The sequence below is a fragment of the Sipha flava genome, unplaced genomic scaffold, assembly GCF_003268045.1.
Source record: "Sipha flava isolate LNK unplaced genomic scaffold, YSA_version1 255_pilon_pilon, whole genome shotgun sequence".
NCBI lineage: Eukaryota > Metazoa > Arthropoda > Insecta > Hemiptera > Aphididae > Sipha > Sipha flava.
In genome coordinates, this window is record NW_020272908.1 from 971869 (window position 1) to 991259 (window position 19391).

A 19391-nucleotide genomic window follows, 5' to 3' on the forward strand; every position below is an offset into this window, starting at 1 on the left:
TGCAGTGGCGTTCATACTTGTCTACTAGCATAATGTCTTCCGAGGATTATTGGTTGCTGGTAATGAGTAGTGTGACCATATTGATGACCTGTTTGAATGAAAAATCAGAAATACAGCGAAAACAACAACGTTGGTGGCATGCTGAGTTGTACAAAAAAATAAATGGTACGGAGCCTTAGGTTTAGGATCCCACAATGAAGGTTTACTTTTACAAATATCAACTTGAAGAATAATTTTTTTCCTCTGACCGCTCCATAATAAAATTAAAGCAATTTAAATACTTAGCAAATTTAAATAATATATAAATTAATAAATTAGTAATATATAAATGTAAGCAAAACCGAACGAAATTAATAAAAATAAATTCCGAAAATAGTTGTAAACTGACGAACCTGTCGGCTCGCACATGTGTATCCGGAGCTTTATAATACGTATAAATTATGTTTTAGTAATAATGAATGTTTAGTTGCCTATTATACAATTTTTGCTGACTTGGTTATATATGCTCCATACTGTACAATACATAAAGTTCCGTCTACACCACACGTGTCTTGCAACATATTTTACCGACTATGTCGCTGCGTGTTTCTATATATTTCTATAATCTTCTCTTCTATTGAATTTTGTTACTTGTTCCGTATGTGTAGACACTTCATTACAACTTGACTCACAAGGAACACTAACCAATGTGTCGCTATATCAATGTTGTCTTAAATTTATTGCTTTGGTGTGTATGGTATGTTTAAAAATGTCACAGATTGTTTCGAGCGAACAAAAACGTTGGCAACATTCGTGTTGCTAGTTTTCACTTTAGTGTGGATGGAACTTAATATCTAACTTACTAAAATAATTTTAGTAAGATCTATATTATCTTGGTAGCTCTAGCCTTAGATATATTATCGATGGAAACATCTCCGTGAATATACATTTTTTTATATTTTTTTTATATTTTTTTTGTTCTAGTATAATTTTATGGTGAATCAATTTAAGAGCGTAATAGTAAATTCATATTTTCATTCTTAACCCGCCTTAGAACTTTAAAATTTTTAATTTCGATTAAATGGGGAAAGATTTGTTTTATGAAACATAGTGTTACTATATAAATCTTAAAAAATCGCAATAATGGTTTCATATGTATAACTATTGTAAGTTTTGAAAAAGAAACACATATGTGGTTAGGTATTATAGCTATTAAGTACAATAAATTAGTGTAATATAGATAATTGTTATCTCTTCCTAGTTATATTGATGGGTTTGTTAACTTTGTATATTTGTATGACCAGCAGTATCTCATTATGCCAGTGAGTAGTGACGAATAAATGGTGGTATACCTAATAATATAGCTTCCGCTGTTAAAAAGTCTAATTAATATTAATTTATAACTATATATCTAGCCATTATATGATTTATTTTTTCCGTCTTTTTAAAATGTAATTACCTATAGCCTATAAGTATGAAAGTAATTGTTATATCTTTAATTGCAATAAATTAAAATGTTCATAACAACTTAATTTATAATATAAGTTTTTATAAAAATAAAAATTCAAAAAAATTTTTTCTGCGAGTCGATTGAGAGTTGAAAATAAAAATTTCAAAATTGCAAAATAGAAATATAAAGTTGGAAACAAATTAATATTTTACGGATATGTATCCGTAATATAATAATAATGATTGGGAGAACATACTAAGCCACCAAACATCAAAGACTCAAAAATAACTAACTATAACTAACAAATAAGCTAAAAAATAAAACAAGTATATTAGAGTTATTGTATTGCATGAAAATAATATGTATTTGTTATACAAATATAAAAATGCATAAGTGAATATTATAACTAAAATGACCATATTTAATAAATAAATATGATGACCGGTAATATGATGTAAAAATAAAAATAGCCAACTGGTTATTTTTATTTTTAATTAATACCTGTTACGTAAACAATAATGTCTTGTTTTAATTTTGAAATCATATAAATTTACCTGTCTAACATTAAGAATGTTATGCTATTAATTTACCCATGTGTAGACCATTATATAGTCATATAGAGTTTATTTTAAGAGCTAAAAATAATTATGGTAGTAAAAATTGTTGTAGCAATATTTTAAAATCATAATTATTATATTTAATATGAAAAAACTGTAGTTTGCAAGTTAACGAATTATAAATGTTTTAATAAAATAAAATAAAGTTGTGTATTGATATAAGATATCTAATAATAATAATTAGTCTCTACATTAAACATCAGTGTCTATTTATGAATTAAAAAGATTTTTTTATATTAATTTGTTTGTGTTCATATTTACTTCTTTATGTATTACTTGCTTCTAGTTCATATAATGGAACAAATTCATTTCTTCATATTATAAAAAAATAACTTTCAATTTTAAACTATACCTAGATATACAACATTTTTTTTACCACAAAATTAATATTTGTGTACAAAAACATAAAATTTAAATACTTATCAAATTAGTAAATTTATTCTTATTAAAATGTTTTTACAAGGAGTGAAGCACATTGATAATTTCATTAGATACTGGGATACTGGAATGTGCCAAAGAATAAAAAAACACTTGGTTTTCATCTAAAATAAAAAAATTTTCCAATTCAATAATTTTTATAAAAATAGTTAATTTATTTTTAGAATTTGAAGAAATGTCTTCCTTAATTTGTGAGCTAAATTGAAGTATGATAACATATTTCTAAAATTGCAGAAACACCATCTTTAAAAAATAAATAATTACTCGATTAGTCAAAGTAACTATATACTATTGAACCATATTTTAGGTACACAAAACTCTATAACTATTATATGGGCTTATAACGGAAGGAATTTATTTGAAATATGAATAAAATAAAAAAAGTTGTTGATTATCATTTATATGTTGCCAAAACAATTTTCTAATAGTATTTTAAACTAATGCAATAATATGAGTTAAGTTTATAAACACATGTTTCCATAGGCATGATAAACATATATGATGTATGTTAGTAAACATTGTAAGTTTTGGTAAATTACATATAAAGATTGCGATAATTAAGTGGCAAGTGTATCTAGCTATTAAAATATAAAATGTTTATTTTGTTTGTTAATGTTTATTATTTGGTTTAATGATGTATTTATTCTCGAAAACGTTTCTACCAGTGAGGTAATCTAAAACCATATTTTGAAAAATCCCAATTGGCTTGTCATTATAGAACTAATGATCAGCCCTAAGACTGGAAAAATAAAACAATAATTTTTTCAAGATTTTGTTGTTAACTTTTTACTAAACAATTTATATTAAATGTTAAAATATTCTGTCAATTTACGAGTATGTTGTATTATATACATTGCAATACACAAAATGCAAGAATATTTTATTTTTATTTTAAGTATACTTTACCAAATAAATAGCAATACGGAAATTGTTATTAAGAAAAAAGATAATTTATTTCCTATACTTTAAATGTTATATGATTACGATTATATATAAAGGAAGCACAAATATTGTTTAACTTTTTATTTTAATAACCTTGAAATTACTACCTAATCATAATTGTAAATAATATTTTGTATTTCAAAGCTACTCGTTTAACTTGTTATTTGTTCATTACCTATACGTCAGTAAATTGAAACAAATAATTTAATATCAAAGAACTGTCAAAGTTTTGCGTGTTCTACTAATTAGCATACGTAGTAAATGTACACATTAATACTTCTGTTACTATACTTGTACTATACTTCTGTTCATGTTTCAATAATTCTGAACTCAAAATTGGTCGTTAAGTACTTATAGTTTTTATTTTTATAGATATAAAATAACATATTTTAATGCAACATGGGTATAGGTATCAAGTGTAAAGGGTAAGTTATATCATAAAGATAATGATTTTATAAAATAATTGATTATCAAGTATTCTTATTTAAAAATATTTCGTGAAAGGTAACAAAGTGATAATTATGTAAGTTATTAAAAAATATAATAGTTTCTTAATGAGTGTTTAATCATATTATAATGCTGGAACGAAACTAAAATTTTAAACTATGTTGATTATTAACCGTTAAAGAATAAAAAAAAAATTGCCACAGGTTTTGACGTAATGCAGCATGAAATCAATAAACAGAAGTCCTGGTGGGTGGGATGGTTTTGCCGTACACGTTTTGAGCATGCTCAGACTATGAACTTGTGTTGCCATTCTGTTATAGCCAGCTGGACGTTACAATAAGTTATCTATAGCTACTGTATTAGTACATTACACTCAAAAGTAGTAATAATTACAATTATTTTTTGATTTAATATTATGTCTTATTGACAAAGTACCATGATTAATAAACGAATACAAATATTCAGGTATTTATTTAATATTATATAATAATGATTTTTAGATAAATCTATAATTAGTTTTACATTTACAGAATATAAATAAAAACAATTATTTTCCAGATTACCAATGTCGTTATGGGCTATATTGTATTTAGTTACTTCAGCGTTAAACGTAAATTCGATTGAACAAAAGGTATTTCAATTTCATCACCACAACAATGAACAAATGTACGATACCATGTTGGAGGTACATGAAAAATGTCCAAGTATCACCAGTATTTACAGATTATCAGAAAACAGCGTGGAAGGTCGTCCACTACTTGTCATTGTATTTTCAGTCCACCCAACTGAGCATAAACCAAGTAAGTAATTATTTAATTGTATCATAATTTGGACATTAATATATATATTAGTTTTTAGTAGCACAAAAATATATTATGAAATTCCCCAACATATTATTATAATTTTAATATTTTTTCAGTGGATCCTGAGTTTAAATACATAGCTAATATGCATGGCAATGAAGTCCTTGGAAGAGAATTATTGTTGAAACTTGCAGATCATCTTTGTGAAGAATATAAAGCAGGAAACGAAGAAATTGTAAAACTCATTACTAAAACTAGAATTCACCTAATGCCATCAATGAATCCTGACGGATGGCAAAGATCAACAGATGATGTATGATTTAATGTTACTAATTTAAATATTCTATAAAAAAAATTTACAATTTATCTGTACAGGGAGGAAGCAATTATTTAATAGGAAGAGATAATGCAGACGGTGTAGACTTAAATAGAAATTTTCCAGATTTAGATAGAATTGTTTTTGATAATGAAGCATATTACAACGATGTTAATAATCATTTGATGCAAATGGTGGATCATTTGTCACAACCGGTAATACATTTATTTTCGTTTCAAATATTATACATATTATAATAATTTTATAAAAATCTAATATTTAAAATTATTTAAATACTAGTTAGGTAAATACAAAAAATTATAAGTTTAACATGAACTAAATCATTTTTCTTGTTTTAATGTATTTATTAATAATAAAATTTACAGTAAAATAAAATAAGAAAAATATATTATTTTTAATTGTGTCAAATATAATGGGATATTTAATGAGTTTTTATACTTGCACCCGCATACATAGATACAACCAGAAACCAAGGCTGTAATGCAAATGATTATGTCCATACCGTTTGTAGCATCTGCTAATCTTCATGGAGGTGATTTAGTAGCTAACTATCCATACGATGCTAGTAGATATGGAAATGTACAAGGCGAATATGCTACAAGTCCTGATGACAATACTTTTAAGTAATGCTTTTAAATAATATTTCAATATTAAACTAGTGTACTTATTGAAAAATCGAAATTTATTATGTATTTAAATATTATTTTTAGATGGTTAGCTTTGTCCTATGCTGATTACCACGCAGATATGGCAAATCCAAATAGAATGCCATGTAGAGGAGGTGATAAAAATTTTGGCAAAGAAGGCGGTATAACCAACGGTGCCAAATGGTACAGCGTTAGAGGAGGTATGATTTAATTATTTTTATATTTCTTAATATGCGTGTTTTTATTAAAACATACTCGTATAATAGTACTTATTAAATATTTAGTATATTTCGATTAAAAAATCTATGATCCTAAGAAATTTACAAATTAATTTAGATTAGTAGGAGATTTTTAAATATGCAATACTAAAAACTAAATACTACTTGTAAAATTTAGAATATTTCATTCAAAGGACATTTTTAGTTTTCGATTAAATTGTGAATTATATCATATACTAGAAAATTAAAAGGATATTCATGTATCATGTTATTTTTGTTCATATAGATACTTATAATAATGAAATAAATTACTTAAATACGATTAGTATTAATACATTTTTATAAATTTTAGTATTATTATTAATTAACATATAATCAGGTTTAATAACGACTGATTATTTTATTTAAAATGTTAGATATTTTACATATTTTAGATAATAACAAAACTAAAAAGTTCCCAAAGTACAACTTATTTTTTGTCTACAAAGACTAAAAAAAAGTAAAAAAAAAAAAATAATAATCACGTCAAGCATTAAAAAAAATATTACAACTACAAAAATACATTATTTGAAAACCAAAAACTTTCTCTCCCCTTTAAGTATTTAAAACACGACCATGATTATGTAAATTAATTTTGAGTTTTAGAGATATGTTAAATCAGGTGTACGCAGATAAACATGTCAATTGACATTGATATGTGTAAATGTGGCTTTATATCAATTGCGCCGAAAATCGCAGGTAAAGAAAGAAAAATTATGGGATGGAAAAAAGGTATATATCTATTGGGCCGATCGATATTCGAGTTAATACATTTTGCGATCATCTCATTGATACATATATTGATGAAAATGTTACTTTTCCCCCTTATCTGGTCATCGTGTAACATATTAGGCAAAAGAACAACAAGTGCCTGTAAGGCATTTCACTCAGCGTTTGGGATATATTTTTATTCACCGCATCTAAATATTTTTGCTTTTTATGAAGTTTTAAAAATAATGTAACGCAACAATCATAATACGTGTTCTTTTAGTTATCACAAATAGACCAAACTCTAAATTTATGACAAAAAAATAAATAGTAAAATAGACATTACTAATTTTAATATTAGACAAGTTCTTAAATTTTCAAAATTTGTATAATTAGTGTAAATATCAAGTACGTAGAATGATAAGTTTGATCTTAATTTTAATTTTTGCTTTTAGCCATTGTGATTTTTACTTGTACTTTATAGTTGTTATACTGGAGCAATAGATGTATACATTTTAAATATACCTTTTCCATACTAGAGCAATAGATGTTTACCTTTTTAATATACCCTTTTTATACTGGGCCAACAGATATATACTATAAAGATTGTGTCCCAAAGTCGGTGCAATTGACGAATACCGGTAAATGTGTATCTTAAAAAAAAAATGGATCCTCCCTATAATCAGAAATATACAAAATGTAAAAATTACGTTTAATATAATAAAAGTGTAACATTTAAGTTGTATTTTAGGTATGCAAGATTTTAACTATTTGTCTTCCAATGATTTTGAAATAACCTTAGAACTAGGATGTGATAAATATACGAAACAGAGCGAATTAGAAAAAGAGTGGAACAGAAACAAAAATGCACTCATAAACTTGATATGGCAAGTATGTCAACATATATGTTTTAATAGTTATATACATAATTTACGGTTATTTCCTTTTTAATTATTTGATCATGTAATTTACTGATGAATAAAATAGATAGTTGATTAGATCTTTGAACACAAAAAATATGGTTTGTTATTTTCTTTCTATTGTCAAGCGTTAATTTCTTAGTATTTATTTGTTAATTATTTTATGGAATTTTAAAAATAATACAAATACAATAAAATAAACTAAAAATGTATCATAACATGTTTAGTTACCTCAGATTGCTGATTATTATAAAATTGAGTTTTTTTTTTTTTAAGAAATAAAATTAAGTTCTTAATTCTAAACTAAAACATCTCTACCAAATACCATGAAAAAAAATTAAAGAATATGAATTAGTTATTGATATAAGGTACTTATTTTATACTGATTATTATATGATATATAATATATATATATATCATTATATGATTATTATTTCTTGATAAAATGTATTAGTTTGCTTTAGACTAGCTATTAAAAACTAATTTTTAAATTTTCGCAAATAAATGTTAATTTAACTAAATACAGTTTAACCCAAAAACTATAAAAATATTGTATAACACTTGATTTTGAAATAAAAAAATTATTATTATTAATAATTGATTTTTATTTATACTAATAATTTATTAGTATAAATACTGATTAATATTAATGATATTGGTGTAGTTTTTTAATAAATTATTTTGACTTTTGATTATTTGATTATAATATATTTTTAAATGTTCTAGTCACACATAGGAATTAAAGGTTTCGTTCAAGACGCGATTACATTGAAACCATTAGCAAATGCATTTATAAAAGTGGTTAACGTAACTAACGGCATAATGTCACCAATCTTACACGACGTTACATCTGGTATAAATTAATACAATTAAGACACTTATAAATGTGTTTATGATGATTAATAATTTTTTTGATTAAATATTATTTGTTTAATTTTAGTGCAAGACGGTGACTACTATAGACTTCTTACAAACGGTGATTACCAAGTTACCGCTTCTTTAGATGGATATTTATCTTCCACTAAATTGGTTACTGTCGAAAATAAACACCATAACGAAGCCAAAATAATGAACTTTACACTGCAGCCGGTTTGTTTCTATAAACTACATACATATTACAGGGGCGTCCTCGGGGAAGGGTACCCTCAGTCACTCCACTTTGGTCTTTTTTCTTTAAATTTTTTATATTTATTATTTATATTTCAGTAGGAAACTACACTGATGTGCAAATACCTCTATAAATCTCGCCCTCCCTCCCCCAATATAAAAAAGGTCTAGAGACGCCACTGGCATATGCTAATATAAACTATATGCATAAATTTAGTTATAGTTTAATATTAGTAATTTATCTAATTGTAATTGTTTTAGATTATTTTACCAAGTAATTATAATAAAGAAGGAAAACGGATAGCATTTTCAAATTTAATAGCTGCTGCTGATTTGCCGGTGTTTTAGTATACCTTCAAACCATTCTTCTATCAAAATTAGAACAATTGATTTGATATTCTAAAATATAAGATATATCAGTCAAAATCTGTACATCGATACACTACTATTGTTTATTATACATAATTATAGAATCAATGTATATGAACTGCAAATTACCATGTAATTTATATCTAATTAACCCCAGCATGAGCATTTAGATGTTCATAGTTTCTTCGTTTAATGTTATTGAAATGTATAACTTTCGAAAATAACCATTTACAAGTATAATACCATTATTACTATTTATGCAAGTATAATAAATAAAAAAATTATTCAATATTGAAAACAACTTACAATTAATTTTTATTTTATTCTAGATTTCCATTGACATGTATTGTATGAGTTATATACATATTATACTTATGATTACTAAAATGGTCAATAATTTAATAATGACTTCTCAATCAACTTACTTTAAAATTTGAAGAAATAGAATAAAATATTTAAATGTTGTAACTAATAACGTTGATACTAGTGTTTAACTGTACAGAGATACATACATATATAATAAATTCATATCCGTTTACTACAATATAGTAGTAATATACGTATTACTATTAAAACAGGAGATAGGAAAAAGTGGGCAACTGTCAAACATGATCTTAGAATTTTTAAATATAGAAGACTGAGATGTAACTACTAACTGAAGGCTTTTATAAACAACCTAATTTTGGTTTCATTATTTTGACACATCTATAAGTCTCTATTATACGTCTATATTTTTTTAATAAATTTTGATGTATTAATCGACTCACAGGATTAAATATATACATGCCTACATAAAAATAGGTTTTACTATGAAATAGTTTATTCCACTTTTACTAGGTATTCTCAAAGAATTAGGTCGGCAACACGCCGGTGATATTTTACAGCACGACATCTTAACCGTGTCGTAATTTTACAATTTTTAAATGATTAAAGCACAACATATGAATATTGTGCCGCAAAATTAATGCGCGACATTTCAAAAACTGTCACGTGCAACATGACTTAACCACACGATAGAATGTTATTTTTCACTCAAAACGTAGTTATTGTTGTGTAACTTGCTTTTCTGTAAACATGTCGATACATTTTAACATGGATTTAACAAATGAAAACACTCAAATTATCTACGAAGATATTTGAAATGTTGATCGGTTAATAACGTCAATAGAAGAAATGTCATTATTATGAGACAAGACAATAAATTCTCACTCAAACCGAATCGAAAGAAGGAAATGCTGAAGAGACACATTTTGTAAAATGAAACCAGCATTTGAGGATCTGAATTCTTGTCCGCCATCGTTGATATATATCATACATTGAGAAGTTTTGGTTCAAATCGCTAACATGAAAAATATTGTACGGTAAAATAACACTTGTATGTTTTTCGATGTCTATAATGCGCAGTAAAATATTGCCCGTGTATTGCCGGTCTTATAAGAAAATACTTTTTTTTATATTTTATTTAATATAAGCCAAAATTAAATGATACAAAATATTTGATCAAATCAAAAAACTGTTGTATTAACAGTTATCTTTCATATACTCATGCATTCAAAATGTGAGCACTATTGATATTATTGTTGTAAAAAAGGTAACAAGTACAACATCCAATATAATTTAGTTTTATAATAGCCCAGAATAACATAATCTAAATATATCAATGTTTCATTTTTATGCAGCCTATAAGTACAAAGTTTTCAATTTGTATAAACGAAATATAACTATTATTACTGATAAAATAAATAACATAAACTAGAATCAATAGAGTATTATTTTTGTTATAATTTTTTTTAATGTAAACTGTATATGTGTTATTATATCAATATTATTTCCTCAATAATTAAGAAACTAAAAGTGTTAAGTAATTATTATTTAAATAATTAATCCACGAAGTACATTCAAACGTTTATCAACATACATTTTACAATTTTAGTAAACAACATAATATGAGAAAAAAAATGTTAAACTATATCATATAAGTAGGTCTAACTATCACCAACATTTTTCTTGAGTGGCCCACACTTATTCCCCCTCTCTCTCCATCTAATCGAATATTTAATATAATTTTAAATTCTAAGTGATGAAGCTAAATTTGAGATTATGAGAAACATCTTTAATCCCTTCAATATTATATTTAGGGGCGTATTTAGACTTAATTCTAGGGGGGGGGGGACTCAAATTTTTTCTTTAATTTAGGCTCAAAATTTACAAGTAAAATTTTTGGTAATATTTAAATCAGGTGAATCCTTAATAATTGTCGTTTTTTTTTTTAATCTAATCCTGAATCCACTTAGAATCAACTTTTGTGTAGTTCTTATTAATAGTTCTTATTTATAGTTTTATTTGATTTTTCACTACGTATAGACCCGAAAAAAAGCTCAATTCAATATTCACAGCCACGCGTAATTTTATTTCGTTATAAAATGATCCATATTAAAAATAATTGAAATGTTTATCTCACATATTATCGATTCCTTAAATACGGATTCAGGGGGACGATCACCCCCTTCGACCCCCCTTAAAATACGCTCCTGATAATATTAAACTAATAAAAGTATAGAGGTATTAAGATTATAAATTTAAATAAAGAAATTAATTAGATGATTTCCATTTTTATACTATAGTAGCTGTATTAAATGGCATCACTCGAGTGTAAAATATTTGTGTATTTCCATACACCTCCCTGTAACTGTAATCAGAGCCGGCGAGATCTTTTGAGGGCCCCGGGGCTGCGGGGATTTCGAATCCCATTCCCTTTGCAATTGTTTGACCAAGACGCACCAAGACCATTTGTAGGCATAGGCGTGTCAAGACTTTTTTCAAAGAGAGTACAACTCAAACCATAATAATTCTTACGAAATCAATGAGGTTGCCCGAGTATAGTTTAACCGGTATTTCATTAAACGAGCGTACACAAAAAAATAAAAATAAAACAATTCCAGGACTTTTTCTAATAGACCTTTTAAACACATCCATTTCGCTATCTTAACGTATCCGACGAGATATTTCATGTGAGCGACCATTATATCATTATTCGTAATAGTGATATAGGTAAATGATTACAGGATACTCGTGTTATTATTATATTCATATACATTATAATAGATAATTATGCGGATTCACGTTGGTTTTGCAAAAAGTTGGTATGGTCTTGTATCAGTGGTCGCTACATCTTTGGGGGAGGGGGAGAGTGCAAGTGCATACACTGCTACCCAGTGGCGTAGCCAAGGGGAGGGGGCTAAGGAGGCTATAGCCCCCCCATGGGCCGTGTTTATATGTATAATGTATCTTGACTATTTAATAGAATCAATGGATGCTCGTTTTAATCAAAGACTTATTGATGTTATGCCACTTGAAGGACTTATTCCGGCCAAGTTAAATATGTATGACAATAAAAATATTATAAAATCTGCTAAAATATATGTCCAAGATCTTCATGATGATACCTCATCTACAATCAGAGCTGACCTGTTCATATGGAGGCAACAATGGAGTCAAAATACTATTCCAAAACCGAATTCTGCTTTTGATTCACTCTCTCATCGCACCAATCTTCGACCTAACATTAAAATACTTTTACAATTATTCGCCACGTTACCAGTTACCTCTTTCACTCCGAAAAGAACGTTTTCAGCATTTAATCGCTTAAAAATTTTTTTAAGAAGCACCATGTCGGAAAACAAACTGAATGGGTTATCTAATATAAATAAAAAAGAGCAATTCGATGAAAGTGAAATAATAATAATTTGCCGGAAATTCGCCTAAGAGGATGTAGCTGTCAGAGTGGAGCAAGTGACTGAACACTGAAACCAAAATTATTATTATTATTATAAATTATATATTAATAAATATTTTAAAACTATACTAAAATGCTTGAATTACGTTTAGAAACTTGGTGGTAGATGGTGGGGGGGGGTTCAGGGTGAATTATCATATCCTCTCTTACCTTACTTATCCAAAAAAGTGGTTAGCCCCACCCCCCATTTAAAAATCCTGGCTACGCCACTGCTGCTACCTCCATGGACACATCTATGCTTGTAGGTATATCCTTTGGTACAACAAAAACATTGTATAAATGGCCGAAACGTCAGGCCATCTCGGACGTACGGGCCCTGGGGCTCTAGCCCTCCCTACTGCGATACGGTTAGTCGACTGTCCAGTTGAACAATTAGTAGTACATCAAGACTTCTAGAGCAAGTATAAATGAACAATTCTTGTTTACGATTAGACCTTCATTTTTAAATACCCAAATTATTATATATTAAGTATTAATTTTTTAATGACTACATTTGCTATTTGTAAAACCAGAGCCGGTAGTATCAGTCATCCAGTTCCATCAAGCAGTTCAGTACTATGATTATTAATACTATATTATCACATTTTTTTTTTTTTTAGTGTTAGCGAGGATAGGTTAGTTGCATAACCAACAAATAGTAAATTTGTGGGTCGTAATTTCATAAATGTTGGGAAACATAGATCTATAGTGATATGAAAAATGATATTATCGTATAAAGCACGAACCATGAAAAATATAAATAGCTCTAGTCTTCATGGCACGAACTATATAGAGTCCATAAATAGACTATAAGTATAAGAAAATATAATTTAAGACTTAATAAAAGGGCTATGGTCTATAGATATCAAAGGTCTTGTCCCTTGAAGTCAACGCAAGTATTTTAGGAAACTGTCAAAAATAAATTTTTTTAATTTATTTTATTTAGTTTTAAAATTTTTTTTAAGTAAAACTGAGCAAGAGCGTTCCCACGGAACGTACAATATACCGAAATTCCTTATCAGGCACACCGAATCTTGCGCCGTGGGAATGCGCCTTTAGATAACTAATTCAACCACAACGGTAGGTAGATTGCATAGAAATAGAAAGTTAGAGTGGATTGACAGTTTTTATACCTTTAGATAGTATTTTAACACAACTTTACAGATAACTTAACAGATTCTTACAACTCGAAATCTTATTAAAGCGTTAGTTATCTTTTATCTGAGAAATTAAGTTCATCGGATTTAAATGATGCAGAAAATGAAATAATAAACTTAGGACATATATTGTTGATATTGACATTACTGAACTTGGAGCTATAAGATAAATAAATTAAAGAGAAAATATTGTACAAATATTTAAGCAGATAATACAAATGAAATATTCAGTGCAATGAAAATGTTTTCGCGATTGTTCATAAGCTATTAAATACTTTATTACCTTCCCTAACGTGTAATTACAGCACTAAAAGAAAGATCATTTTCTATTTTAAAGCGTTTAAAAATGTACCTTAGGAAAACCAAATTAGAGAATAGATTAAATGGTTTGGTGTTTTTAAATATACATTAGGAAATTAAAATTAAACCTGACAATATTTTGAACTTGTTATTATCTAAAAGCAGAATATTGAACTTTAGACTAGATTTCTATTTTTTTTATTTACATAAGATAATTTAATCTAATATAATAATAAGCATATTCAAGTCTGATTTTTTTTTTATTATATAACTATAATATAACTCTGTGATGTATGATCAAAAGTGTGACATTTATTATTTTTAAATCATTATCAATATTTGATATACATTAATTTTACAACTTCACCATTTATATTTTTGTAGTGTCTCATTAGTAGCTTATTATAGTTTAATATTAAGACCTATTATTTCCTAATGCCTTTTTTTTCTGTTATTAATTATTAGGGACCTATAGTATTTCATCCTTCTTAATTTTTGAACCATATTATTTCAAAATCCTGGACAAGCCATTGGTATTATGTTCATAAATATATATAAAACTGATATATAAATATATTTTGCGGTGGGAAGAATTAAATTAATTGCTATTGTCTATCATAAATCATAATATAATCATGTATATCAAGTTCTTTTTAGCCAATTTATAAATTATAATTAAAATAAGCAATGAGGTTCAACGCCAAGCTATATAATCTTCATACGAGTAAAATAATCATATTAGAAATTATAATGGCCGTTGGCTTGATAAATAATTGTTATTAAAATTAATAAGATATTTATATTAAACCATCATACTTGGCCCTTTATTAAAAATCATAATACATAATTAATGAACTGTTGAAATCGACTGAAAAAGTAATTGAAGAAAATTTGTTTACTTTATATATTTTGAAATATATGAGTATATTTAACGGTACCAATATTTATATTTAAGCCTACTATTATAATCCATAGACAGGTATTTTGAAGTCATTAACTTAATACAATTCAAGAAATAAGTTAATTTGAACGTTTCATTATTTTCGTATATTTGTAACTACTTATATAAAATTTGAATTTGGTCAAATTGATTATCAAGTTTCTACACATATATATATATTTCGTTATTCGAAAGTCGAATAGTCATATATTGCGTGTTTCTATATATATATATATATATATATATATAGTGTGTGTGTGTGTGCGTGCGCGCGCACGCGCGAATGCTTTATATGTTTGTGTATTACATACATTACAGTAATAATGTTATATTTTCATGTTGTTATATTTTTAATTATGGTTCAAATAATTTATAAGTTGGTAGTTGTATATTTCTAATACGAATGTTGGCCATCGGGAATTTGAGAATTCCTTATACGACTTCGTTAATCTAATACAATAAAAAATAAAAACTAACAACGTACATCATAACCGTATGTACGTAGTATTGAACATTTGTACTCGTGGTAAACCAACTATGCCCATCATTGACCACACCTCAAACAATTAACAATTAGGTATTTTACTCATTGGAATCATAGAATAACGTGTGTATGTATAATAATTGTGCTGAGTACGTGTAAATAATTATAAAAAGTATAATGATAAAAATTTAAATAACTACGACAATATTAGATTATTGTTCGAGCGAGGCGTGGATCAAGCTTAGGTTAACGGGAAGAGCGGGTTATGAATAAGTAAACATATTTAGATACCTACTGATAAATACAAGTTTTTTATTTTATTTGCAAATATATATATATGCAATAGTAAGTTTTTCTTTTGTAAACCACATTTCATTTTTTATTTCAACTGTTTTGATTAAAATTTAAAATCTACCTTTTTCTTATAAAACACCAATTCAAAATTTCACAAAAAAATATATAAAAATTTGAAATTTTAAACTCAAAACATTTATTAGGTATGAATTAGATAGCAAAGTCCAATATTATGATTGAGCAAATATGTTTACAATTTCATCGTGGTTTATAATCATAGGCTTGCGCACACCTATATTTCACGGCATACCACAATACCTTTGGTCCCTATTTTAACAAAATGTGTAGGTACATTTAATAAATTATAATGTATAAATAATTAAATAAACAGAACTTTAATTTTTTATTTAATTTTGTGGTATATTAGTCCCAATGAATATGTTTTCCTTGAGTCTCATATATTTTCTTTAATTATTTATGATTTGTAGTTTTGATGTCAATCGTAGCTATTATATTATCACAATAAGATTTTGCATGAAAATTTAGTAAAGTAAGTTTTGTTTTTTTTATTACGAAATCTAATTTATTTTTTACCAAATAATTTAGAATAAAATAAATTTCATTTCAGCAACATTAGTTAAAATACAGGCTTTTGAAATTAAATAACATTAAATAACACATTTTAATACAGTCAACGGGGGGAGAGGTCATCCCTCTGAATACACACTTGGTTTGAGCAACATTATACTCTCTAGTCCACTTGAGTCTTTTTACTAGGTCCATCTAACATATTACTAGTCTTTATTAGGTTTACTAGGTAGTCTTCAGACCACAAACCTGCCCCCAAAAAAATTATTATTAAAATACTTTTCCTTTCTAATCTCCTCTCTGGCACAATTGACTGTTCTCAAATTCTCCCCTTTCTTACACTATAATCATCCTCAACATATCTTGAAATTTCTCTTATCATCCATGTAATTGTAAGTAATGAAAATTTTTTTGTCAAATAACTTTAAATGATGGTCATTATTATCATTATTATAACTATTATTATAATTTTTATTTTTATATTGTATCTTACTTTTAAAGATACATTTTGTAATAAATTCTATTCTTTATCGTAGAACCACTTTTATCTTATACTTTTAAATTGGAGGCTTGACCGGCTCAAAAATAGTATAAAATAAGTACTTACTTATGTAAAAAATATTATGTTGAGTTGTGAAGAAAATAGAGAAAAGTGGCTCTTATAATCTCCTTACTATATTTTACACATAAAAACGTTACAAATTGTATAACTAAAAAACCATTAATAAAAATAAATTTTAAGCGCAATTTTTAAGTGCAATTTTGGGTATTTTTACTGCAATAATGCAATCAATTTTCAACGTTTTTTAGTGCAATAACTTCCGAGCCCTAGTTATAATATATATATATGTACGTTATTGAATTATTGTATAGAATTTTTTTTATGTTTTGTAATTATTGTTTATTTTAATTTTTTTTTTTTAAATACAAATTGACAATTATTAAAATATATAACATTCATGGCATACGGCAATGACATTTGACACTCCTACACATCGCACCATTTATGATTTATTTGTGATGGAAAAGAAGGGGGAGCAGTTCTTCTTTAAACCATATTATTTAAATTTAATTAAAAAATATATATAGTGAGTGGCTTTAGAGCAAAATTTTAAAACCACCCATGTCGAGTATCAAGTGTATTATGCAGGACTGAAAAAATTTTCTTTGTACGATACCATAGGCTATTGAACTGTTATTTTCAGAATATTATAAAATATTTATCTATATAATGACAATAATAATATTACTTTGACAGTACGTCACACAGTTATATTGCATTATTATATTACCAGTACTACAGAGTTTAAAATTTTAAATGAGCATAGATTTTATATTCCTTCCCAGATACAAATGTTAATAATAACTTAAGACAAAGTGGTTAAGACAATATTTTTGTCCATAAATATAAGGCTTAATATTTGGTGATTCGTTTGCGGAATGGGCATTTCGGTACGTTCGCCACGTGGATCGCAACAGCGTTTTTTTGGGAATGCAATGTTTGGTGCATACTGAGACTGGTTTTTGTTTAGTTTCGGCATTGATTAAATATATATAAATGTATATTTAATCAAAATGGTTTCGGGTTTTTAAAACATATTAGCGGCTGCAAAACGATTGCACAAAAATTGCAACACGATTGCGCCCCGATCCCTTTTACCTGTTAAAATAACACCATTGCGCACCAAATAATATGTGTATATACTATGTAGGACCTACATTGTAGATATAATAATTTAGGTACAACATAAAATTATGTATACAATACGTACTTTCTACATATAATTTTCATATACATGAATTCAAACTTATAACCTATTAATTCACAATTTTCCTTTCTAATTATAATAAGCTTAGGACTATCAACAAATTATCATCGTTGGCTTGTTTAAAAATTGTTTTTTTTCTAAATTATATGTATGCTAAATGTATTAATGACAAGGTCAATAGTCAAAATTATTTTTATTAAAAATTGTTTTTTTTTGTATACTGATAGTCATTAGTCGGTATTTTTATTATAACTATTTTTAGCTCATTCAACTTTTCATTTCGATTTTGAAAAAGTGCATTTTGTAAATTAATAGTTTGAGTGCATGTATATGCACATTATAAAAAGTTTGTATTGTACACATTATTTTATGTTGTACATAAATTATTATACCTACATAGTGTATACACTTATTATTTGGTGTGCAATGGTGTTGTGATTTTATCAGGTAAAAAGGGATCAGGGCGCAATCGTGTTGCAAATTTTTTTACGCAATCGTGGCGTAATTAGTCGTGTCAAAAAAGGGAAAATAGCGAAATCGTGTTACACCGCATATTAGCTACACCCAGGGGCGGAACTAGGAGATGGAAGATGAGGATTCATCCCCGGACGTAAAATATTATATGACGTCATTTTTGTAATTATTAACAAATAATTTGATATTTTTTACTTTGTTAGATACCGATATTAGGTTAAAACTCAATAAGTGTGATTGTACATTAATCGTAAGAAAAAAATTCTCGAGAAGAGTGTTTGATTGTTGGTCTATGATAGGGTGTAATTTTATCATCCTCCCCCGGGCTTAAAAATTACTAGTTCTAACTCTGGTTACTCCCGTGCATGTCGGAAAATTATGAGTTTACATATTGTTCTAGTTTTGTTGACATGTGCAATGGACTCGGGCTTTACGCGGCGAAACGGGTATGCAATTCGCAACAAAACTATTCTTCGAGCCCGCTTTCAGGGCAATGTGTGGCCACAGCAGCGGTTGCACTGACGACATCCGTGAGACAGTGCGGCCACGGGACAACGTTATTTCCGACGACCGGCGACGGCCGTGTCCT

At 27.1% G+C, this 19391-nt stretch overlaps 1 protein-coding gene across 1 annotated transcript; it reads left to right on the forward strand.

Annotated features, from left to right (window-relative positions):
• Positions 1 to 4166: 4166 nt before the first annotated feature.
• LOC112684665 (carboxypeptidase E-like) lies at positions 4167 to 9146 on the forward strand. The gene is made up of 10 exons (XM_025556298.1): positions 4167 to 4338; positions 4432 to 4673; positions 4793 to 4989; positions 5052 to 5207; positions 5470 to 5636; positions 5724 to 5860; positions 7377 to 7516; positions 8272 to 8398; positions 8486 to 8634; positions 8914 to 9146. Exons 1-10 carry the CDS (start codon positions 4310 to 4312, stop codon positions 8998 to 9000), a joined length of 1431 nt encoding a protein of 476 aa, XP_025412083.1. The 5' UTR covers positions 4167 to 4309; the 3' UTR covers positions 9001 to 9146.
• Positions 9147 to 19391: the final 10245 nt, after the last annotated feature.